This window comes from Antennarius striatus, chromosome 6 (assembly GCF_040054535.1).
Source record: "Antennarius striatus isolate MH-2024 chromosome 6, ASM4005453v1, whole genome shotgun sequence".
Classification (NCBI taxonomy): domain Eukaryota; kingdom Metazoa; phylum Chordata; class Actinopteri; order Lophiiformes; family Antennariidae; genus Antennarius; species Antennarius striatus.
In genome coordinates, this window is record NC_090781.1 from 24,997,722 (window position 1) to 25,022,433 (window position 24,712).

Sequence of the window (24,712 nt, forward strand, 5' to 3'; positions counted from 1 at the left end):
TGGAAAGGAAGGGACAGAAAGAACGGTTACTGTGTGGAAACAATGAGAATAATCTGCCAGCAAATACAGTTAGAGCAGAAATGGGATAAAGGGAGAAAGAAATTGAAAGAGAGGGACAATCGATGGAGAAAGAAGCTGTGAGATTAGAGACGATGATCCTCGGCTCTGTGAGCGGATCAGCAGATAAATACATGCAGGCGTTTGCAGGGAGTCATCAGTTCTGTTGGAGGAGACGACCGAATGCTATTGAAGGATATCAATTATGGATTCCTGGACAAGTTGCATAACGTGCATACTGAGATACTTTCCCATCTGAACCATAAAAAATGGACGTTAAAGGTGTGTGAATTAATTTATGTGCAAATTTTGGACAAAACTTCCCGTTGACTAAAGTTGCTGCAAGATTACGGAGGCAAGACGAACCGGATTAGAAGGTCCAATCTCAGTACTCTCCCTTAATCCTAGCCCTTGTTTCAGACTCTATAGAGACGTGGAATATATGGTTAGAAAGTCCCAGAATGCTTTGCACAAAGATGGCTACCGTTCCGCTGGAAGAAGTGTGTAAATATCTGCAAACCACTTCTGCAAAGACTTTAAAAGTCCAGCGGAATGTCTTTTATTTTTGGATAATAAAGGCATTTTTTACATGAAATTTGTGTTATTTTTGTGTTTTGTTTTTTTTTTGTTCTGTTCTGCAGGTGAAGCTGATAACGGTAGCATCGACAGGCTCGCACAGAACTGTCATGATTTCATGAGCAAACCAGACATCTGATTTGATTTCCACCCCAGAAAACGAATGTGCTGCCAAACCGCTGTGGGGGGGCGGGGGGTGACCTGACTGTCGTACTTGTTTGCCAATGTCAAGTGGCGTCCCGTTGCTAGATAAACGATGACATCCGCTACCTCTGGTAACGCTGTTTAGGGGGGCGATGGAGGGGCACTTGAGAACAAGGAAGAGCGACTGGCCCGCACTGCAACCATCTGGAGGAACCAGCAGGTTCTGACAAACTGTAAATTATATCACGTGAAAAAAACTGCTTGTTTTGCGAACTCCTTGCTGTAGTTTATACATACTGTACATTGTGTGAGTCCCTGAACCTTTACGTTAACGATGCTACTTATAACCACACTCGACACACAGCATTAGTGCAGCTAGCGGTGTGTTAACACCCAGAGCTCTGGTATTAAGTGTCGACGAGAGATGATACGGCTAAAATGTGTTTATGTTCTCTCGGGCAGCTAGGTGTGTGTGTGTGTGTGTGTGTGTGTGTGTGTGTGTGTGTGTGTGTGTGTGTGTGTGTGTGTGTGTGTGTGTGTGTGTGTGTGTGTGTGTGTGTGTGTGTGTGTGTGTGTGTGTGTGTGTTAGAGAGAGAAGGGCATGAAAGTCCTCCATCCAAACAATGTCAACCATTCGATCTGGCTCCTCTGAGAGTCAACGCATCTGTCAAACAGAGACTTCAGCTGTCCTCTGCCTCTTAGGCTTACCCAGAATCCTCAGCAGTGTGTGTGTGTGTGTGTGTGTGTGAGTGTGTGTGTGTATTGCTAGATCTGCTGCTTGTTGGGCAGCATCACCTTATTGAGTAATGCTTTCTACTCAGCTCCAGTATAAATGCTGGTTTCCAGCGGGTTTGCTGAGTTATCAGTTGCATTCAGGGGTTTGGACTTTGCTGAAGTCCATTTCTCCTGAAGCTTCCTCAAACCTACAACGTGATGCTTTTGTTTCTCCCTTCCAGCACTGAAAGTAACAGCAGTATGGACATGCATATGGTGCCATAGGCTCCAGCATCTGTCTATTTGCTCTAAAATACCCAGTTGGTGGTTGCCTCCCTGTCCCTGGAGCTCTGGCAAGTCTGTTGACTCAGCATCAGTGTTCCAGCTCAGGAAGGTCTTCACAAACTAAATTTAAAAACTCCTCAACCACAAAAACACTGATTTCTCTGGTCATGAACACTTTAAAAAGAACCAAAATGCAGATAATACAGAAATAAATGATTGTAAAAGCTTGTGCTTTTGCAGGAACACAGCATGTGGCTACACTCTTGTCTCTTTAGGTTTTGCATGTGCTTGTTGCCCTTGTTCCTGCCCCAACCCAACCATTGATAGTCATTTATTAGAGAACTGTTGGTAGGGGGCTGTTGGGTTTTTCTGACTCCATAAGTAGAGACAGTTTCCACTGGATCTACCTCAGAACACTGTTCGAAGAGCACGATAGGGAATGAAACGCTAATGCAAGAGAGAGAAACTCAGTGTTAGCTGCTCTGCACCAACAGAATGATATTTTAAGGCAGGTTTCCTGCAAACTATTGGATGGAGAGCAATCGCATTTAAGCCAAGTGACCGGACACACCTTTGCTCAGAGATTGGGGCTGTTTAACACCTTAACCTTTCTCTACGGACTTTTGTCTGCGACCTTTTTTGATTTAGTCATAATCCTTTGACAAATATGCTGTTAATCAACTTTAGTCAAGTCTGGGTATTTTAGTCTCTAGTCAAACCGAGCCATAACTCTTTTAGTTGGGTTCTAATCAATTAAACATGATATGAGTAAAGTTATTAAAGACTTTCACCATAATTCGACTAATGTTATTAAATATTGCCTCCAAACTGCAGATCAATATCCGGCACTATTTAATGCTGTGGATCCTTTAATGGCGTTGTGTCTAGAGTCTCTGATTTTTTATGATGGGGCTCTAAACTAGAGAGGAAGACGGGATGGTGGAGAGGGTTTGCCCACGTGTTGCGTGACCGTCTCCATCCGACCTTTCGGGGACGATACACTCAAGAGTGTGTGGATGCCGGACGACTCACCATCGAGATGACGGGGTCGCGACCCATCCATCGTTCCATCTTTCTCCACCACTCATGACGGAGGGCAACACTCCACCAGGAGTTAACAGAGGAACAATTGAATCATACTAATCGCGATACTGCATTTTCCCGGCTTGACCTACGCTGGGGGGCTCAGCGGGACGACCTTTGTTTGCTGTAGCCATCGATTTGGTCTCATTGTTTCGACAACCTTCCCACCCCTTTTAGCCGGGGCAGGGGAAAACAAGAGGAACGGATCAGTAATAATAATTCAGAACAGCGCTATAGATTTCTGCTGTAAAGCCAAGCTCACCTGCAAAATTGAGACTTATTGATTTAATTCCCACCGTGCTTCTCATTGATATCAGCAGCAGAAAAGAGCATCAGAATGTATTATTCAGGGATGGAACTAGTCATGCAGAGCTGTGCCATTATTCCATCTTTTTATTTCTCTTTCACTTTTGCCCTTTTTGTTATTTTGTTCTTCCATTTTTTACCCTGACACAGTACTATATTTATCATGATAAGTTACTGGCACTGTTAAGAGGAACCGTAAGAGATGAAGATTTATATTCTCTAATGTTGGTGCTGCAGAGCTGAATTTTTTTTTTTTAATGGCATTTGTGAGAAGATCTTAAATTGTGGTCAAATCAGAAATTATTGGATGAAAATTACCAAAAACAATAACAAGAGAAGATATATCACACAATGATACAACAGCAGCTCGATATACGAGTTATTTGAGATATGACATGTCTACCGGTTGATAAAAATGTTTTTTTTTCTATAATTTAGGAGGTTTGGGGGGTTTTTTCCAACGCTGGAACAGATTAAATTTAGTCATTTCAAATTGGGAAATGTTTGACGTACGCGGATTACATTCGTATTTCGAGATCCTACTGTATATATTTTGGATCCCACGAACACCCGACCTAGAGTATAAATTATGTATTTTGTTCAGGAGACAGACAGAATAATTAGCTGCGATAATATCTCCCCCACGTTCAAGGTGAGTCAAACACAGTTAAAACTCTCATGTATGAAACTTGGAGATTGGAGGCAAAGACTGAGTTGCGTTGATTGATGCTCATTAAGCTGCGTTTAGTCAGGACTGAAATAGTTTAAGTCCCATTAGTCCAGTGGTCTGATGGGAGATTACTGCTTTCAGGAGCTCTCAGTTAGTTCCATCTTCTGTGTGACCTTGAATGGATTTCGGTTTGTAAAAATCTCCAATTTGGAGCTTTATTTGTGAGCGTTATGCAACGCGGCGTAATGTAATGCTGCTTTCTCCTTGAAAACCCAATCACAGCTAAAGATGTTGCTCCTGTCGCAGACATCTAAATCATTTTGTCTTCAGCGCAGCACTTCATTACTACATACCCTTTGCCTTTGTGTGGATGCTGATATATTCGTCCTCCTCCCTCCACCCGCGGTAACACAAGTGATTTTTTTATCTGAGTGTCGTTGTTGTGGAAGCCATCTGTGGCGAAGCTTTTCTGAGCCAACGTGGGAGTTCTTCTCTAGTGTTTTCTTTCTGGTCATGTTGGTAGGAATGCAAATCACACACAATCATGTGTTACAGTCAGGTTTTTTTCTTGTTTTAGGTGCCATAAATATTATTCCGAAAACCCCGGTAGTCCAAAAAACGTCCCATTGATCCACAAACACCATTCCTCTGCTGTCCAAACCTACGAATGAAACTGAACCCAACATAACCAAGTAGTTTTGTAACCTCATCCTGAACAAACTTTCATTCCACAACATCATCCAAGGATTTTTTTTTTTTTTTGTTATTTCAGGAAGATAAAGGTCACCTGACTCCTAGATCCCCTTTCATAATTTATCACACCAGACTCCTGCAGGAGTGTGTGTTTTTGAAACAACACTGGACTTTTTGTTTCAGGAATAACAAGCTGTCAGGTAAAATGGATTTCCTGGCCAGTAGGGGATCTATTTGGACGACTAGCTTTTGGGAATAATAATGAGCAGCCCCTGTATTTTTAAGGAATGATATAAAGCAAGTCTAACACATCTAACGGCATTAAGAGTTGGTTGGGCTCTAGTTTATGGTGGCGTGATAAGATGATGAAAGCTGCTCAAAGCAAAGAACGAACAGGAGCACTATTTTTTTACTGGACGGCAAACAAGCACAGTCGTACCCTCATTAAACAAAACTGAATCAAATTAATTCCTTTTTAAATTCCAGAAAATGGAAAGTTTGTGATTGGTCGAAAACCTGCAGCAATCTCTGGTGCAGAGGCAGTGCAGGAATCAGCTACTGCATTATTGATCACTGTTGATTTGGACAAACACCCATCAGATGCTAAACATGCCACAAAAATCCTTCAGAGGCGGTCGTGACGTTGCATTTGGTGCGGATGAAAAAGACACCTTGACGAAAAAGTTGAAACCGTTTCTTTTCGTTCACCTCCAAGGATGTTTTTGCTGAGTGGGGGTGGAAATGAGGCACTGTTTTTTTGTTTTTGGATTCACTTGAACTGGAAGATTGGAAATGCTTGTGCATCAGTAATACACACAAATACAGAAGCACCTCGAGATACGAGTAATTTGAGATACGAGTCGTCGCTCTGTCCATATTTTTCTTCGACATACAAGCCAAAATCCGAGATACAAGTCCTGTTTCAGGACACCTCCATTAGTTGCCGGATGGATACACCATCAGTGAGACCGCATCTCGTTCTTTACCACGTGTTGGTGGGTGGATACAACATCAGTGGGACCGTATCTTGTTTCTTTACCACGTGTTGGTGGATGGATACAACATCGGTGGGACCATATCTCGTTCTTTACCGCGTGTTGGTGGGTGGATACAACATCAGTGGGACCGTATCTCGTTCTTTACCGCGTGTTGGTGGGTGGATACAACATCAGTGGGACCGTATCTCGTTCTTTACCGCCTGTTGGCGGATGGGCACAACATCGGTGGGACCGTATCTCGTTCTTTGCCACGTGTTGGTGGGTGGATACAACATCAGTGGGACCGTATCTCGTTCTTTACCACCTGTTGGCGGATGGATATGATTTTTTTCAATAATTTAGGGGGTTTTAGGCTTCTTTACAAGAATGGAATGGATTAACATGATTTTATTCATTTTAAATAAAGAAGTGTTTGACTTACGAGCTCAGTTCTACTACATTCTTCATCAGATTTAAACTTGAGCCATCTCACTACTGTCTAATGCATGGCTAACAACACATTAAGATGTGTATGTCGTCACTTCTGTGCCACATTTAGAGTCAAACAAGGCGACCAGAGGAAGAGGGAACCTGCAGGACTGTGCGTCGGGCGTCAGGCGCCTTCTATCTCCTTGGATTTCTCTCCAGCTCGTCACTGTCTGGCTTTGTGAGAATGAAATCACAGCGACCGGATTGGCTCTCTGGATCAGTCCTCAGCTCTGAATGGGAAGGTCACCCACAGCCAGGATGAGAGGGATTCAATTTAAAATCCATGCAGCTCACCTAGGAAAACTCATCCTGTCCGTGTGTATGTGTGTGTGTGTGTGTGTGTGTGTGTGTGTGTGTGTGTGTGTGTGTGTGTGTGTCACAATGTCATTAAATCAAAATTTGACACTCCATCAATGCTACGTTTCTGCAAATATATTTCACCTGGACTCGAAATAATGTTGATAAAACCTTTGATCTATTCTTGGTTGTGGAAATTAAGTTTCTTGCTACACATACAGTGCACAATAACACACACACACACATACACACACACACACACACACATTTGCAGGGACCAGAGTGGCGCCGTCCAGAACCGTGGTGGAACTGGTAGCGTCGCCCATGGGCTGCTTACTAAAACCACCAGGGGCCAATCGGGAGATTGTCCCCCTCAGCCAGGAACCTGCCCACAAAGACAGGAAGTGGAACGGTTCCACCTGATATCACAGCGCAGCAGGGCCCCCGGGGGCGGGAAACATTTCACTGTGACGCTGGTGATGAATTTGCTGCTATTCCCAAAGCGTGTTTACCTCGGCGCTCAGACGGCTGCTGCGCACACAATGCAGGCAAACAAGGCAAACAAGGCGGCGAGGCTGAGGCTGGACAGCAAATAGTGCCACGCTTCAGGGACCAGAAAGTTGCAAGCGAAACCAGTGGGAGGCTGCGGCGTCGTGGCTCATTGTTGGGTGTTGTCAGACGACGTTAACCCTTTCATCGCCTGTCATCAGCCCGGCTCGCCATCTTTTCTCCTCTCTGGTTCTTTTGATGCGGTTCCAGTCCAGCGAACACGGGCGCCACGTCCTTTCATCGGGCGGCAGCGTACCGTAAAAAAAAACAAAAAAACTGGTGCGACCTGTACAGCAGCTGGCTGGAGCGTATTCAGCATCGTGGGTCAGAGCCGATCACAGAGCCTCAGTCACAGGTCACGGGTTTGACCCCCCCATCCTCCCCGTCCTGCAGCATGTCACTCATGAGGGCTAAGAAGACGTGAGTGAAACCGGCTTATCGTGGTCAGACTGAATGATGGGTGGAGCGCCTCGAAAGAAGAACGTCCGAGAAGAGTTGTTGCATCACATTGCAACAAAAACAAAAAAAATATAGCAAAACATTTAAACTAATAATGTGCATTTATAGACGTGAACAGTCCCTCATAGCCAGGGGTTAAAGTGGGATCTGATTTTTGGGTTAAAGTCGAGGGAACATTACAAATTGTGCTGTGATCGTCCCAAACCGTCCCAGTGCACGCTGACTTCTTCAGCCCAGGACTCCACCCAGTGTGTGTGTTTAGGATGGCAGACAGGCCTGACCCAGTTTTCCAGCGCTTTCCTCCCTCGTCTCCCTCGTCTCCATCTCTCCCTCCCCACCGCTGGCTCGCTGTACATTTGTATGCATCCCTGCTATCGGCTGTGTTGATTCGGATGTCTTTTACTTTCTATTTAACTCGTCTTTGCTTTTTTCCCTGTTGAATGTTTCCAAACTAAACCGAGAATTCTGAAAATGCAGTTCTATACTGAACTTTATTTATTTTCATTTTATTTTCAATAATATTTGGATGAAACAAATCTATTCTAAATTGACAAATTTTATTTTTTAATATAGTTTCTCGTGGGTCACGGGGGTTGCTACGAGCTAATAATATGCTATCATGTTTTATTCTGATTTATTGTACAGTAACATGATATCATGTGTTTTTAATGGTTTACTAATGATTCCAGACAGACATAAAGTGGAGTACAACGACATAAACTGGATTTCTTTCTGTATATTTTTTTTAAATAGACGTATACTGGAACAACGTAACTCCAGCACAGGTTTACCTGTATTTTACTAGATGTGACACAACCAGTAGGCAGAAGACGGGCGAGAGCTGTCGTGGCCGACGTCAGGGTGTGTGTGGATGCTGAACTTCAGAAACACACAACCATATATTAATAAAAACGGCAGCCAGACGCGACTTAAGTAAAAGTGGGCGGCTGTGCTGGACAATAATCTGCTTTTTATGAAGCGTGTTTGTGTGTGTTGTGATGGATGCCCGACTCAACGATCCCTTCATGGAGGAACCAGACAGTAATGACCAAACCCAATTAGCCCGGCTGTGTGAGTCTGTGTGGGGTAAAGACTTCGGCCTGCCACTTACCGCAGACGGAGAGTCATAAATCCTGATTATTTCTGCTAACGAGAGCTTCCCCGCTTCCCGATAAATCACAAACAGGAGGAACGTCAAACACAAACTTCAGAGAAGTACGACGACTCGGTGAGGAAAGGCAGCCGGGGTGTTTGCTTTAGTGAAGGGCTTAATAAAGCCCCACATCTGAGAAAACAACCGGCGGTGGAGTCTAGACACTGACAGGCAGGACACACACTCTGTAGACCCCAATTATCAGACCCTACATGTAACACACACACACACACACACACACACACACACACACTCTCTTTTGGTGTCTTTATCCCTCACACATCGTTTCTCTAAACCTCATCACACAAAAATGTCTCCCTCCTTGCTGAGAATATCACTTTTCCATCCTCGCCAGGTGTCAAGTTGGACCAGGTTTTCAAAAATGGTTAAAAAATTTTTTTTTATAAAAAACATAATTTTTTACCTGAGAATCTTTTTGCAAATCAATCAAAGCAAAAAACACGCAAAACTGAAAGAGGACAGGATATCTAGGCTTCTTCGGACTGAACATTATTCAACACTATTTCTAGCGCTAACGTAGAACCTTACAATTAGGCTTTGTAAATCTAATAGTTTAGTTTATTTAGCTTACTTCTTGTGTGAATTTGTTCGGAAAATTACGGACAGCTGAATTCCGTAAAGTTTTCCTACGGCGAGTCTGCCCAACGCAACGGAACCACAGACTGTTTTTTAAGGACCGAGCCCATCTCATGTTATATAACTGGTTGTGATTGGCCCGTCACGAACCAGGGCAGGACAGAAGCACCCGCCAGAGCAAATGAAACGCAGGCACACCGATTGGTCAGGTTCCCGGACCATTTGTTACCAGGTGTTGGATGAAAAGAGTGTCAGTAGCTCGAGTTAGCAGCTGGTTAGCTTAGCATTGAGACTGGAAACAGTTGGTTTGGCTTCATTCAAACTGGAAAGATCATCCAAAAGTGGCAAAACCCACCTTTTGTAGCTCGCAAAATTTGCTCCGTACGAAATATGACCTTAAAAGTGACAATGCTGCGGTTTCAAACGGCGGATAACATCGGAGGATAACATCGTTGAGGGTGAAGACTACGACATGTCATTCTCACACACACTCCAACCGACTCATTTCTTATGAATTACAACCCAGGGAAGCCACCGTAGGAAGCTGGAGTCCTTTTGGCACCGGTGCCCAAGCCTGAACCCAGAACTGCTCCCTCCGGTCCAACATTGGCTTCCTTGACTCCGTGTCTGGTCGCTGCTCGTCCTCTGAAAACCTCTTCATAACATGAAACCTAATCTCTCTCCAACGGTTCGACCAGCTTGTGGCTACAGCTGTGGTTTTGGAGAGAGGAGACAGTCCAGCGCTGATCCAATGAGGGTAGAGAGGAACCCGCCGCAACGTCTACCCCCTCTTCCGTCTGCGCTTCTACCCTGTGTTGACCACAACGCTTCCCTCCTTCTGGTCGAGACGTCGATCATCTGTCTTCTCATCATTTCACCAAATAACTCACACACACACACACACACACACACACACACACACACACACACACACACACACACACACACACACACACACACACACGGATGCAGCCTCAGTGTCTTTTAATTTACATGCAGGTCAGGTTTTATAGACAGACTGGGTCATGTCGACATTGTACAGAGGCCAGACGCACACTGAGGCGGGCCAACGCACTGATATGTTCACCTTGATCTGTCCTTAGCCTTCACACACACACACACACACACACACACACACACACACACACACACACACACACACACACACACACACACCGGCGTGCATGCGGTGTACACCGCCAGAGGCGGTGTAACAACATCAAAGATTGAGCAGTTTTGCGGCCGGAGAAAATTGCTGCTCCACCTCGATCCAGGCGATGACATCAGAGGTCTGGGTGTCAGGGCCCCGGGGGGGTGGGGGTGGGGGGGCGTCGGTGGGAGATGACAGAACAATCAGGCCGGAGCTGGAAGGTTATCTCCTATCATTAACCCTGACGTCATGGCCCAGTATGGGAAGTGGTCCTGAGAAAGTCTGGAGAATACATTTGCATTGATTTCCACATTTTTGCCTCGACAGTGGGATTCTGGATCTGATTCTGGATCTGATTCTGGATCTGATTCTGGATCTGATTCTGGGGTCTCAGGAGGAACCTGATCTGTAATAAGGATGCTTGGAGCTGAATAATTCGATTGTTTGCTCGCTGTCTGCGTGTCCAGATAGTTGTGAGGACTGGTTGGACTTAAACCAAGGCCGTGCTGTCGGTCTGTTTGTTATTAACTTGTGTGAAACATTAGCTGGGAGATAGCAGCTTATGACAGCAGCTTCAAAATAAAGATTACAGAAACGCGTGGTGCTTTATTGTTGCAGCTCCACCTGAAGTTAAGTCAGAAAACTGACCTCCAGTCAGTTTATGTCCCTTCATCCTTCATTTTTAGGGATGGGAATGCAAACGAATCCCCCTGATGGTTTGATCCAACAATAGATCATTTAAATAGATTACTGGATATCTGGAAAATCAACCTCCTGAACTCCTTGAAATTCATATAATCACCATTAACTGTAAAAACAATTATTTAAAGGATGAGAGGAGGAGTTTCTCTACCACTCAACTGCAAATGTTAATATTAATACAGGTAAAACCTGAGTTGACATCATTTGGCGTTACGTTTTTTTCTCGATTATATGTCAGTTTTCAAAAATAATAAAAATAAATAAAAATCAAGCTTTACTGGAATCATCAAATCACTAGTAAACCGTTAAAAACACATAAAATCATGTTACTGTACAATAAATCAGAATAAAACATATAACGTTATATTATTAGCCCGTAGCAACCCCCGTGACCCACAGTGAGGAAGAAGCAGCTGAAGACGAGACGGAGACGTTTTTTCTGTACCATATAAAAAACAAAATTAAATTTCTTGTCAAGCTTAAAATAGATTTGTAGATCATTAAAATACATTCCTTAATAAAGTTCAGACCAGAACTGGGAATGTTCATCTACAGTTTAGTCTGGAGACCAGTTCATTCAACTAACGTCGTTTCTAGAATTACGTCGGGTCTCCTGGAACCGATCGAAGGCGAGTGACACAACGTGTGTGTGTGTGTGTGTTGTGTTTCTGTGTTGATGACACACACACACACCGTGTCGATTTAGAGGGAGTTCATGAATCGACTGTGTGCTGAGCCTCTGCAGAACTGATGACAGTGAATATCTGATGGTAGGAGACGAGTTCAACTGGGGATGAAGTAAATTGGTGGAGTCAGTGCGCCATCTAGTGGTGGATTACAAAACACACGGGGATTTAATATGGGGATGGGGAGTAGAAGGATTAGCAGGATTCCAGTAAATTAGTCACAACTGACCGCATCTGAATTAAAATCAGTAAAAACTAAAGAGTGATTTTTTTTTTTTATTAATGTCAGTACAGGAATTAGTTACTGTACTACAGCAATGTGGATGTAGATTCAGAATAAAACAAACACTACAGTAATCATTGTTCCCAGCGTACCGCAATCATTTCACAATTTAACATAAAACAACGTGGAATGTCGAAGAAGACACTGACATAATATATATTAAAAAAAATTAAAGAAAGAAATGCAAAGTGATGAACGAATGAACGACACGTCAAACCTACACATCGAAAAATACAGGAGACGACACGTTCAAATAGGTCTAACAGGAATTAGAGGATTAAATAAAGATTGAATAAAGACTTCATCTACAGGTCTCACTGATATTTACTATACAGAAAATAAATTTACATTTAGGATCCATCCAGCATCGTAGTTCAAGTTACAATATTCCCTTTTCTCCCCTGTGCGGAAATACTGGACTTTTACAATTCCATGGTTCATATGGAATGTAGGAATAAAGTGCCGTACAGTTTCTCATGAATTATTTAGCTCTTATATTCACTCGAGAAAAAAAAAGTATCTTCTAATAGAACAGTGGAGTTTGTAGAAAGGTTAAAAATATCAGCATTATATAAAGTAGTGTGTGTGTTTGTGTGTGTTTGTGCTCAGAAATATCAACGTGTGTGTGGAGCTTCAAGAGTGTGTGAGCAGCGCGACGGTGTGGAAAAGTCAAAACCAGTCTTCCTCGGGTCAAGCGGGGCGCCGGTAACACGCCTCCTTGTAGGAAGTGGCGTTGACGACGCTGAACATGTCCCTCCTGACGAAAGACAGGAAGTTGTTCAGCGGGCAGAGGGGCGGGGCGTTCTGGCGGCCGCGGGGGCGACAGAAGGGGGTGTGAAACGTCACGTCCTCGCCGTCGTACAACACCCTGACGAACAGCTGCCCATCCTTCGCCTTGGCGTTCCCGCCCCTCTTCCTCACCTGCTTTTGCGTCGCCGGCGGACTCTTCCACATCTCGAAGACGATTCTGGCCGCGAAACGCGGGAATCGCGCTTCCTCCAGCCCCAGGGCGCTCAGCAGCGGCGCCACGGTCACGTCGTGGGCCGAGGAGACGCTGAAGGCCGCCTCGCCATCCCGGGCGACGCGCTCCATCCTGTTGGCGGTCTGGTTGAGGTAGGGGTGCATGGCGAGGACGGCGTATTTGCGGTACAAACCTGCTTTCCTGCGATCCGCCTCGTCGTCCAGCTGCTGCCGGCGAATCACGGCGAACTGGTCCGTTTTCAGGCAGTCCTTGGGGCCGCCGTCGCCCGCGGCAACGCACGGGAAGGAGATGTTGTGGCACAGGTGGCACAGCAGGGAGTCCACGGGGTTGGCGGCTCGCAGCTGGCGGGTGGGGACCCCCAGAGTCTTCGCCATTTGGGCGTAAGTCTTTTCCAGCTCGGCGTCGCTCACTCGCAGCCGGTACTGCCTCTTCTGCTCCTCCTCCAGGTATTTGCCCCGGGCGGGGCAGTCGCATTCAGAACCGCAAAACAGCGTGCTCCATTGATGCCGCACCGTCAATTTCGACCAATCAAATTGCGGCAGGAAGCCGTAGAGGAAGGCCAATCCGCTCTGGAGGGTGCGGGCCTTGCTCGTCGTCTCAACCCAGACTTGGCGAGGCGACCAATCAGACGAGAGGAAGCTTCGGCGCTTGTAGGCGTGATGGAGGAGTTGGCCGTTACGTAAGTGTTGGACCACACCTAGGAAGCAGGAAACATTCTGGATTCATTGATTTCTCACAGGAAGTGAAAATCCGATTATCCATAAATTAATATATTGATCTGTGATGGGTTGGTTCAGACGTTACCTGTCTGCGTGAGTTCTCCTGTCTCACAGGCGCTGTGGTTGGGAACCCGTGGAATAGAGCTCAGTGTGGAGTCCCAGTGGCCACGCCCCCCTTGGCGCATGTGACCAATGAAAGTCTTCAACAGGGGGTGGGACGGACTCCTAGGAACCAGAAAATGATAAAACATCAAGTGTCTGGATCCATTTTTTAAGAAAGCTACAGTCTCTGAAAATTTAGTCCCAAAAATTTTTTTTTTCTTTAATTTTATGGAATAAGAATTAAGAATAAGAAAAATCATTCCAAGTTCATTGGGTTCAAGGTCAGGATGATCGGAGCTTCCTCTGTAATCTATAATTTACATAAATAATCTAGTATTTAAGAAACCAGTTGAATAAAATGTGGTTCAAAAACATTTTTGTAGTTTATTCATTGTCGTATCTGTGCTACACAGAGGTCATCGTGACAATAAACAATATTCCTTGCTGAGTTCTATTTTGTTGTTGTCTTCGTTAATTCAGACTCGCTGTTGAATTTTTTTAAATTTAATTTCAACAATATAAAATTTTATTTTAGAACGACTTACTTGATTCAACAATAATTCAATCAATCGATGAGATATCAAATTTATTAGGAAATCATTTTTATTGGCACTTTTTGTCGTGGCCATTTGTGGCGCACTACCCCCACCTGCCACCAGGTGTCTCTCTTTCACCACTGGACCAGAGTTCTGTTCCTGATGTGTGGGAGGGAATACAAGAGATGAGATATAAAAAGATAAAAGCCTCTGCTACCTTGGGACACACACACACACACACACACACACACACACACACACACATACAGATTTAAGAACACACATATATATACCTAAACACACACACACACACACACACACATGAACACAGGGATGAGGGCAGCAAGAGGAGCAGCCAACATCTAATAGATTAGAGATGATTGAAGATTACACTTCGACAGCTCAGCCCGACCAGATTAAAAACACACTGTTACCATGGCAATCGAGGACCGGTTGAGGAACTTGGCATCAACGACGACCTTCTGTCGTGACTCTTGAAATCACGCTGCATGCTGAGGGATTGGAACCGACAACCAGCACAGACACCAAGCAGGACCTGGCAGAGCTGACCCGTCAAAATAAAAGCACATTTCTCTGCGTTGGTGCGTGGTCGTTTTTGCACGACACGGAACACACGTGAGCGGGGGAACGAAGCGACGTTGATCCTTTCTGGTGCGTGATCACATGATGGGTTTGCTGGGGGGAGTCGGGAGCGATCGGGGTTTAATTGGCTTCACTGTGGGGGGGTGGGGGGGTGGATGTCAGCGGATGGGGACAAAGAGCCAGACAGACTGTCTATTAGCCTGACTGTTGCTAACAAAAGATTACAGAGTCCAATTACATTAAACAGAGATTATTGTCATTGGACGGGACCGTGGGAGGGATTAGTGGGGGGGGGATAAAACGGGAGATGATTTAGTGTAAATAAGGTGCAGAGAGACGTGGATCTTCATCGAAACGAGGAAGAGGAGCGAGGGAGAGAGAGAGAGAGAGAGAGAGAGGGAAGCGTCTCAGACAGAGACAGTGGGTCGGAAAGCTGGTGCCAGAACACACACACACACACACACACACACACACACACACACACACACACACACACACACACACACACACACACACACACACACACACACACACACACACACACAGCCGTGGGCATGTGCTGCTTCAGATGCCTGTAATTACATCCTGGACTATAAAGCAAACAGAACCTCCTCTATCATTATGAGGTCACGTTTTAAACGCGTCTCTGCTGGACTTTGAGCAGAAATCACTAATCGTCTGTTTAGCATTCAAACCGTCGATTCCATCGCGACTACCAGGGGACAGCAGGAACTAGAGCCGCACACATCTTCATCCTGAAAGACGATTTTATGCATATTCTGCCTTGAATGCATCTATTTTTTAAAAGTATAAATACGTTTTAATCTGATCGTCTATTCAGAATTTAGAAATCTGATCTACTTCGACGTCTGAGTTCCTCTAACTTCCTGTACAGACTGAAGGCTGCTGGAAAAACATCGACTCGACTCGACCGCAGCCCCTTAGCCGCCTCCCGCCTCCCGTTTCCCGGGCGACGCTCGGCTTCCTCCTGAACAGGCTCGTTGATAACGGGAGCAGATTTTTCTACTTTTAAGATCCGGTTAATCTGAATCTGGATGTCGGTCAAAATGTTCCAGCCGGGCAGGAAGGAAGGAAGACGCTCTCAGCCAAAATTCAAGTTCTATCCATCACTGAATGAAAGCCAGAGCTGGTGGCCCAAATTCAACTGCAGGTCAAAGGTCAAGGGTGCTGGAAATATCTGATAATTAGATGGAGGGCTGAGCTGCATCCTGCTGATCTGAAATGTCACTAAAGGTTACGAGGCGGCGGATTCATCCAGATGTTCACAGCTGCAGTTGAAGCTTTGTCATTGGCTGAATCTGACCTCAGATCAGCGGAACGGAGAACGGGATTGGTCGAATTTTGTCTAAAAAAAAAAAAAAAACATCCCAGAGGACAGAAAAAAACATCAGAACAAACTCAAACGTCTGGGTCGAATATCTGGGGGAGTTTGTCACCGTAGTGTGAAGAACACAAACGCACACAGAAGGATGAAAATGCTGACTTTGTATGTTTTTCAATAGCGTCCAATCAGGACGCCTCATCTCGCCCTTATGATGGGGGAACGCGAGCCAGAGGGCGAACAGTACTGGACTGGAATGCAGCGCAATTAATTACACAGGGTTAGATTTTCCACTAATGAGTGTGTGTGTGTGTGTGTGTGTGTGTGTGTGTGTGTGTGTGTGTGTGTGTGTGTGTGTGCATTCCACCCATTTTCCACCTATAGGGAGTGGAAACTGGGTGAATGTGTCGACTCTGACTCATGCGAACGTGTTTATCTTTGTGTGTGTTCGTCCGTTTCTAACAGACGTTAGAAACAAATCCACCGTCTGCGAGTTTAATACGACTCACGTCATTGGACGGATTATTCAGGCTCCCTTCTCTTAAACGGAACTACTTTCTGATAGTCCAGGTGTTTTGGGGTTTTTCTAGAGGATTTAAGCAGCTGTGATGTAACTGAGATGGCGGCAGAATTCCGTTTACAGAGAGAAAACAGGAAGCGTTCCAGGTGGGAGGGGCTTGTTTTGGGCTCCTCCCTATCACACATCACTAATTCTTGAAAGTATATATTTAAAATGAGAAGCAGAAAGTGAACGGGAGGACATCCTTCCTCTTTTTCTGAGTTTCGGGGGAAAGTAGTTCGGGTAGGTTCTATTTTTTCGGTTTATTAGCAGGAAGCTGAATGGACAGACAACATTCATCTGGTGATGTAAGACGTGCATACATACTTGCTGGTGGACAAAGTGCAGTTGATGGCAGGTCTTTTGGTTTTGGGGATGAAGTAGAGTGGGTAGCGGTCGCCATGGCGAATCATCACCTGGACCGACAGCAGCTTGTAGTCAGCAGGACTGTGTCCTGTCAGAGGAGACGTCCGTCAGCATCACGTTATCACGATGTCTCCGTTAGGAAGTACAGCAGAGCCTCCAGATACCAGTTCTTTATGACATACGAGCGTCGCTCTGTTCACGGTTTTTGTTCGACATACGAGCGAAAATCCGAGATACGAGTCGTGACAGGAGACGTGAGTTCTGTTTGCGCTCAGCGCTGGCATGCAGCGGTCGACTTGATCCTCCGACATCGGGAACATCCAGACAGCAGGGCCTTCAATCTTATTTATGAGATGCTACCACTTAACCTTAAAAGCACGTATTTAAATGGCGCCCCCCCTCCCTCACTGTGATTCTTTAATACGGAGTGGAAAGGATTTGTCTTGCAGACCTGCAGACCATTAACCTGACTCTGTTACAGCCCTTTTGTAAATGTTTTTACGAAAACAAAGATCTTCTTTACAGAAAATGCATATTAAAATGTCACAAAATACATAATAAAATACATTATAAATTTAAAATATATATATTTTCTCTAAACAGAATTCTACAAATAGAGACTGGCATAAAACTCGTCTTAATCAGAGAGTATTTGTACACCTCCTTGGGCTGAAATGTGAGAGTAAAGCGGAATGGATGACGAGTTCTTGTGTAACTGAGCAGATCTGATATGATAAAGAAAAGAACGAGATACGGTCTCACTGATGTTGTATCCATCCACCAACACATGGTAAAGAACGAGATGCGGTCTCACTGATGTCGTATCCATCCGCCAACACGTGGTAAAGAACGAGATGTGGTCTCACTGATGTCGTATCCATCCGCCAACACGTGGTAAAGAACGAGATGTGGTCTCACTGATGTCGTATCCATCCGCCAACTAGCCGTTAAGTACTCAAACACGACTCGTATCTTAAATTACTCGTATCTCAAGGTTCTACTGTAGTCAGTATATACATGACGATGATGATGATGATGATGATGATGATGATGATGATGATGATGATGATGATGATGATGACAGTGGAATTCAATCATCCATCGTTGATCTCATATAATTTCACTTTAAATGATACAGAAACACAAATCCTGCAGTGGCTGAGTTTCAGGTTTACATCCACAGGGTCCCTGTGCGTGTGTGTGTGTGTGTGTGTGTGTGTGTGCGTGTGCGTGTGCGTGTGCGTGTGCGTGTGTGTGTGCGCGTCTCACCCTCCCAGGCCTGCTCCGTGTGGTTGGGGGTGTTGCAGTAGCCGTAAGCCTCGGACACTGGGTCTGGCTTCAGGTCATGGGGGGCCGGGAAGACTCTCTTCCTGCTCTTGATCAGAGACACCTGAAAGCCCCCATCAGGGGGGACCTGTTGCTCCTCCTCCAGAGGTGTGAGGGGGATCAGATTCACTGCAGGACAAGAACACAGAATAAAGAAACGATCCAAATGACTAAACGTTCACATTTAAGATTTATAGCCATTAATTCATGGATGGGAACAACGACAAGAAAACCCAAATGGAGCAGCGTCCTTTAAATAAGAACTGAACTAGTCCAACGCTCGTCACCTTTGACCCCTGAGGGAACGGTCCAATTGTATGGGAACTGGACCCAACAATGAATATGAACTATAAAACATCCGGCTGGGGAGAAAGTTCCTGTTTGTCTGTGAAGGCGTCATGTTTGTTCCAACAAGCCTCAGATTCTCTTTTTTTTCTTGCAGTGATTGTTGTTGTGGACGTAACCTCGATGGGGTGTGGAATCTGATGCATGCAACAAAAACACAAAACAGAACAACGCTGCTGCATCGTCTGCACAAAAAATACTGTTTATGGTATGGAGAGCTTCATTTGAATTTAAAGTATAGAATAGATTGTTTTGTTACTTAATAAACAATTAATGTCCAAGTAAACAACTAATTTATCAATGCTAAAAGTTACATTAGGTGCTGTCCTAAACTTTGGATACACAAAACGACAGAAAAATCACAAATAGACCAAACAACAGTCAAACACACTAAAGCTGAAGAACAGAAAACACACTTTTCACAATCAAAGCGTGACAAAAACCTAGTTTAAAGACAAAAACACACTCAATCCACACTTCCTGTCTGGCAGTGAGAGCCTGGAACAACGTGATCGCTTCGTGAGACGACCTTCTCTGGTTCTACACGTGAGCAGGAAGGTCTTCATTAAAAGATTCCGACCTCCAGGAGAAGCTTTCTGGGTAAACTTACCGCCGATGAGGAAGAGGAGAAGGTACGCGTCCACGGCGGACGCCATTCTGGTGACTGCTGGGTAGCTTTAGTTCCAAAACGCAAACACTGGAGCTCATTCATCACCACAAGCTGTCCCCTCTCTATGGTCTGTGCCCCACACACACACACACACACACACACACACACACACACACACACACACTGGCCTAACTAAACTTTCGAAGGCCGCCTCATTCAGTCACACAATGAGGCTTTTGTAACCTGCTTCCCCACACGGCCGCGGACACGCATAGAAATAGTCCTCACACCGTAAGACACAACACGCCTACGAGATTCACACACACCTCCTGAACGTGTGTGAACAACTCTCTCTATCAGTTAAATGAAAATATACAGTAGAACCTCGACATACGAGTTATTTGAGATACAAGTCGTTCCTCTGTCCATATTTTTGTTCGACATACGAGTGAAAATCTGAAATACGAGTCGTGTTGTTGGTGGATGGATACAACATCAGTGAGACCGCACCTCGTTCTTTACCATGTGTTAGTGGATGGATACAACATCAGTGAGACCGCATCTCGTTCTTTACCATGTGTTAGTGGATGGATACAACATAAGTGAGCCCGCATCTCGTTCTTTACGCCGTGTTGGTGGATGGATACATCAGTGAGACGTTCTCATTCAGAATATCCTAGATTTCCGCTCGTATGTCGAACGGAGCAACGACTCGTATCTCAAATAACTCGTATCTCAATTATCTCGTATCTCAAGGTTCTACTGTACTGAAGCAGTTTTTAAATTGATGTTGTTTCTAAAAGCCTTTTCCAATAGATGGAAACATGTGGACAGAACGGTTACCATAGTAACCTGAAACAACCACCCTGACACTGTTCTAGTGGGGGCTTTTCCCTGACCTGACACCTGGGACAGAACGTTCTTTTCATCGTTCCACCTCGGCGTAGAATAGTGCAGACGTACAGAACAGCGCCTCCTGTGGCAGCACTCAGTACATGCGACAACTCATCACTGACGCAGAGTTGTGGTTTGCGAGCTGGCAGTTAAAAAGGTTGGAATTAACCCGGGGGGGGGGGTGCTTATAGCTGCTATACATGACTTAGAGCAATGTCAGCAGAAATAGCAAACATCAGCAGAAAGTGAAGACTTGCTCTTTCCTCTGGAGACAGGGGTGATCGCTGGGGGTCACCAGGAGGCACCGGCGCTGGACGGAGTGGGAATGTGAGGAATGCGAACAAGAGGACGCTTCAACGTGCTCTAATTTCTGTTGGTTTCACAATAAGCTTGTCTTTGTTGGACGATCAGGAACCGTCCGTGTCGTACGTCTCGTTCATTTTTTAATAACTTAAAAATAAAACGGTCACACATCAAATCCTGCTTCCCTTCGCTGTTACCAACGTTTCAAAGAAGCGTCCTGTCTTCTCTCAGCTATGTGGTCGCTAGGAGACCACGGGAGATTTAATCTGGGATGTTATGCTGACATTTGCAATCATTCTGGTTTTAATCTGAAGAAATATCTCACCGCCTGAACCACATGTGATACGACCAGGTTCCAAGTCTCAATAAGTAATGCTAAATCCATTGTGCTCATTGGTTTCTAGATAAATATCAGTCAGGTTCTAGTTCTTAGCGGTTTCCGTGGCAACAGCCTGCTGTTCTCTACCTGCCTGGGAATTTCAAGGTGTGCACCTTCAGCAAACACGACTCAAAAGCGTGTCTTTATTTTGCCCTGAAGACTAAGAACACAACCTCAACGCGAGAGAAAAGTATTTAGGAGAAAATTAAACGTTAAGCTCCCAAAAGGAAAGGATTAGATGTCTCAAAAAGGGTTTTAATTTACAGTTTTCATAACTGTTAATCCAGACCTGCCTTCATTTGCTTACGCATTGGCGTCGGTTATTAATATATGAATGAGTCATTCATAATGAAGGAGCAATTCTTTCATATAAAAGCAGTTTTGTATAAAGACATTTTTTTTAATAGTGCATCTTAAAAAAAGCAGAAAGCAGACTCAGGATCTTTTGTTTGACAGAATTATTTATGACTCTGATCCTTTAATTTGGTCTCACCATCACCAATTCTGCAATTTACTTGCTTAAACTTGTATGTTGAGCTTATATAAACGTACTGTACGATCCTGTAAAGCTTGAAAATGAAAATAGCAGGAACGTCTCTCTTTACCAAATTTCCTTGCATTGACTGCGCAGGGCAGGGAAACCTCGTGCAGACAATCCCTCCAGATGCTGAACAATGACCCCGATGAGGGAAAACACCCCATAACCCACTGGTTCCACGGCAGACATGAATGCATTAAATATCCCACCGCTGGTGCAGGATATTTATAGGACGCCTATAGAGGCGTCGGCTTTGTTTTGAGAGGATGTGCAGACATGAAACAACAGGAGAACTGAAGATTTCTGATTTAAGGAGGAATTTTTTTTCCACATCAGAATGACAGCTTCACAGTCAAGAGGTCAAAGGTTCAACATAAATCCGTTAACATTCATAAATGTTTTCCAGAAGAGGACGAGAGGAAAAAATCCAGCTAGACGAGCTCGTTGGATCAGAGTCGGTGGTTACTGAGCGATCAAAGATAAATAAATAGATTAATCAATAGGTAAATCAATTGACTTAATAGCGCACTTACAGAACTGGAGGCTGATGATGGCCAGCACCAACACACACCCCATCAGCAGGAGGAGGAAGTAGTTCCGAGTCAGCATCTTAGGGGGCTGGTCCACGTCGCTTTCCATCAGCCAGTCACCACCCCCCCCCAGGCAACCCCTGCAGCCTGGACACAACAGGGTGGATTAGCTAACGCTAACGCTAATGGTTTTAATGCATTTGTTTCTCCTCAAGTCCAAAAAAGATTTTCCAAAAGGTGTGTTTTTGTTGGGAAGAGAGAGATCTAATCTAGTGTCTCTTAAAAAGTTGGGAGAAAAAGAGCAAAAAATGTTGTTTTCTTTAAAATCACCTCGTTGAACATTTTGACAGATAAATAAAAAAGAGTTTACTGTTAACCGGCGATCGTATTATAAAGGGCATTCCAGAGCGGATGAGTCAGTCGCAAGAAAAGACACTGAGAGCTTCAACATATTTGAGGATCTATAGCCGCTAACTTCAGAAAGAAAACAGACCATTTGGAACAGAACAGATGAAAAACCAACATTGCATTCCTGTGACTTTCCATCCCTCAGGCGGGGATGCGTCTGAAAAACCAAAGTTTATTATGACTAGAGAGGCTCAGGACTCCACGACGGAGAGCAAAGACGCCACTAACTCCTCCTCTGGGTCCGTCGGTGCTGGTTACGAGGACGCTGCTAATAAAGTTGATCCAAACTGTTCATTATTATATTTAGAATAAAGCTTTTTATGCTGCTGCTTTTCATGCTTTTGTATATGTTCCCCTTCAACATAGCTGAGATGTTTCTCACCCTGCCTGTCCTCTCTGTTCCACGTCTGTTCCACACCCTCCACTGGTTTGAATGGTTGACCTCAAGTATTTAGCACCAAATCCCTCAAGAATTCACCTTAAATCCTTCATCTACAAAAGCATGGGACAAAATTCCACTTTTAAAGTTCAATAATTCCTCCCCACATGCATGACGTGTGTTATTAAAAGACAAAAACATACTATATAATGGTTACGAAGCTGCTGTTACAACTTTTTAGAAGTTTAAAGTATTCCAACATGTCTGTCCGCAACATGTAATTTGATTTTCCTCTATTTATATTGAAATTATTGAAGGTTTGCGCCATAAGGAATAAAACAAACGAGGCCAAATAAACTAACATCTCATCTGTTTTATGATTCAAAGATCTTAAACATAAAAGATTCAAATGTTGTGTACCTGAACACACCACAACTCAGCACACGTTGAATTATTGAGTTTATGGTATTAAATGCTGTCACGAAGAGTCTGTAATTAGAAACATGTGGGAGAAAAGCCTACAAGCACAGCAGCCCTACAGTCAACCCTACCATTAGAAGTGAATAAATAGAAACAGCAGGGAGTGGCTTTATTTATTTAATTTAATAAAAGCGACGAAACGTTGCCAGCGGTAAACGTCACAAACGTCACAAACGTCACAAAGTCCAATTAACATACCTGCACTTAAACGCACCATTACATCTGATGGCGCATACGTTTCTTCAAAATAAAAGCATATATATATATAGCGCTCTTATATAAATTAAACATTATTAAATTAAATATCACCGTATAGTCCTGGTGATTAAGCACCCACGGTGACCTCACACCCGAGTTTCTGGTGGAATTTAAATAAATTCCCACACACTGCCCACCCCCGCAGTAGAAACACTTCTTAACGGGACAAATCCACGCAGTTTAAATGAAGACCGGTTAACTAAACGCTAGTTAGCTAGTGGTTAGCTAGCTACTTAGTGATCACACGTCAGCCGGACACCCCCCCCCCCCACTCAGGCGTGGGGAGACCACCACACTAGTGAGTGATCGTGGAAATCTTCCACACTCCCCCCCCCCCACTACTTGTTGCTGAAATAATCCGGAATGAAGATGTCGTGGCTTTAAATCCACGTAAATCCACGCAACGAGTTACCGGTTCGTGGAATTAAACACCACTTAAAACAGTTACACACACACCAAATGCACATCTCTTACCGCCACAGATGCTCCACGGTCTCCCGGTTTCCACGGGTGTCCGTCCCGGTGAGAGCAGAGTGTGTGGAAGCCGAGGAGATCCCACGACCGACACTTGAATCCACCGCTTCGGTCTCTGCAGCGCTACGGCTGCCGAGTGGACACGACCGAACCGGCTGCGGCAAGTCAGACGCACTCAGCAGCAGCGCTTCCGGTGAGGACTTTCAAAATACACGTTCAGTAAGAGCCGAAACGGCGGATAGTTGTTAGGAAAACACTAACTTTTTATGGAAAATCTCATACATATAACATGCTCTATATGTGTTTTTAAGATTATTAAATTATTATTTTAGTGAGTAGGATATGTTCCAGCCACCCTGCCCCCCCCCAAAAAAGAGAATTCAAGTAGTCCTCAAGATACGAACATGTGATTTAGGAACATTCGTAGATTTGAACAACCTTACGTTCGACTACCGTGGTTTCCCTTTTTGCCACAACCCCACGCCGGGCAGTGTGACATATATTAAGATTTCACACCATGTTAAATAACTCAGCAGATCTCAGACTCAGTGATGATGATGTAGGAACCAATGTTGGCCGGGTTATGTTTCTGTCTGGAAGCATTAACCTCTGAACTCTGAATGCTTTACTAGTTGATGTTAACTATTGGTGGAGTTAACTGAGAAACTTAATGAAATAAAACAGAGTCATCAAACATAAAAGGGGAAAA

The 24,712-nt window shown here is 44.5% G+C and overlaps 1 protein-coding gene across 3 annotated transcripts; it reads right to left on the reverse strand.

The window, feature by feature from the left end:
- Window positions 1-11,854: 11,854 nt before the first annotated feature.
- On the reverse strand, window positions 11,855-24,148 carry pxylp1 (2-phosphoxylose phosphatase 1). 3 transcript variants are annotated; one of them, XM_068318191.1, is made up of 6 exons: window positions 24,004-24,148; window positions 22,008-22,151; window positions 18,349-18,534; window positions 17,041-17,167; window positions 13,657-13,796; window positions 11,855-13,549 (listed from the first exon to the last, which is right to left on the reverse strand). In XM_068318191.1, the coding sequence occupies exons 2-6, from the start codon at window positions 22,111-22,113 to the stop codon at window positions 12,561-12,563; spliced, it is 1,548 nt and encodes a 515-aa protein (XP_068174292.1). In that variant the 5' UTR covers window positions 22,114-22,151; window positions 24,004-24,148; the 3' UTR covers window positions 11,855-12,560. The 3 variants fall into 3 exon arrangements, with proteins under 3 accessions (XP_068174292.1, XP_068174293.1, XP_068174294.1); XM_068318192.1 differs by having other exon boundaries at window positions 22,008-22,144; window positions 24,004-24,146; XM_068318193.1 differs by lacking the exons at window positions 22,008-22,151; window positions 24,004-24,148 and adding an exon at window positions 19,361-19,512.
- Window positions 24,149-24,712: the final 564 nt, after the last annotated feature.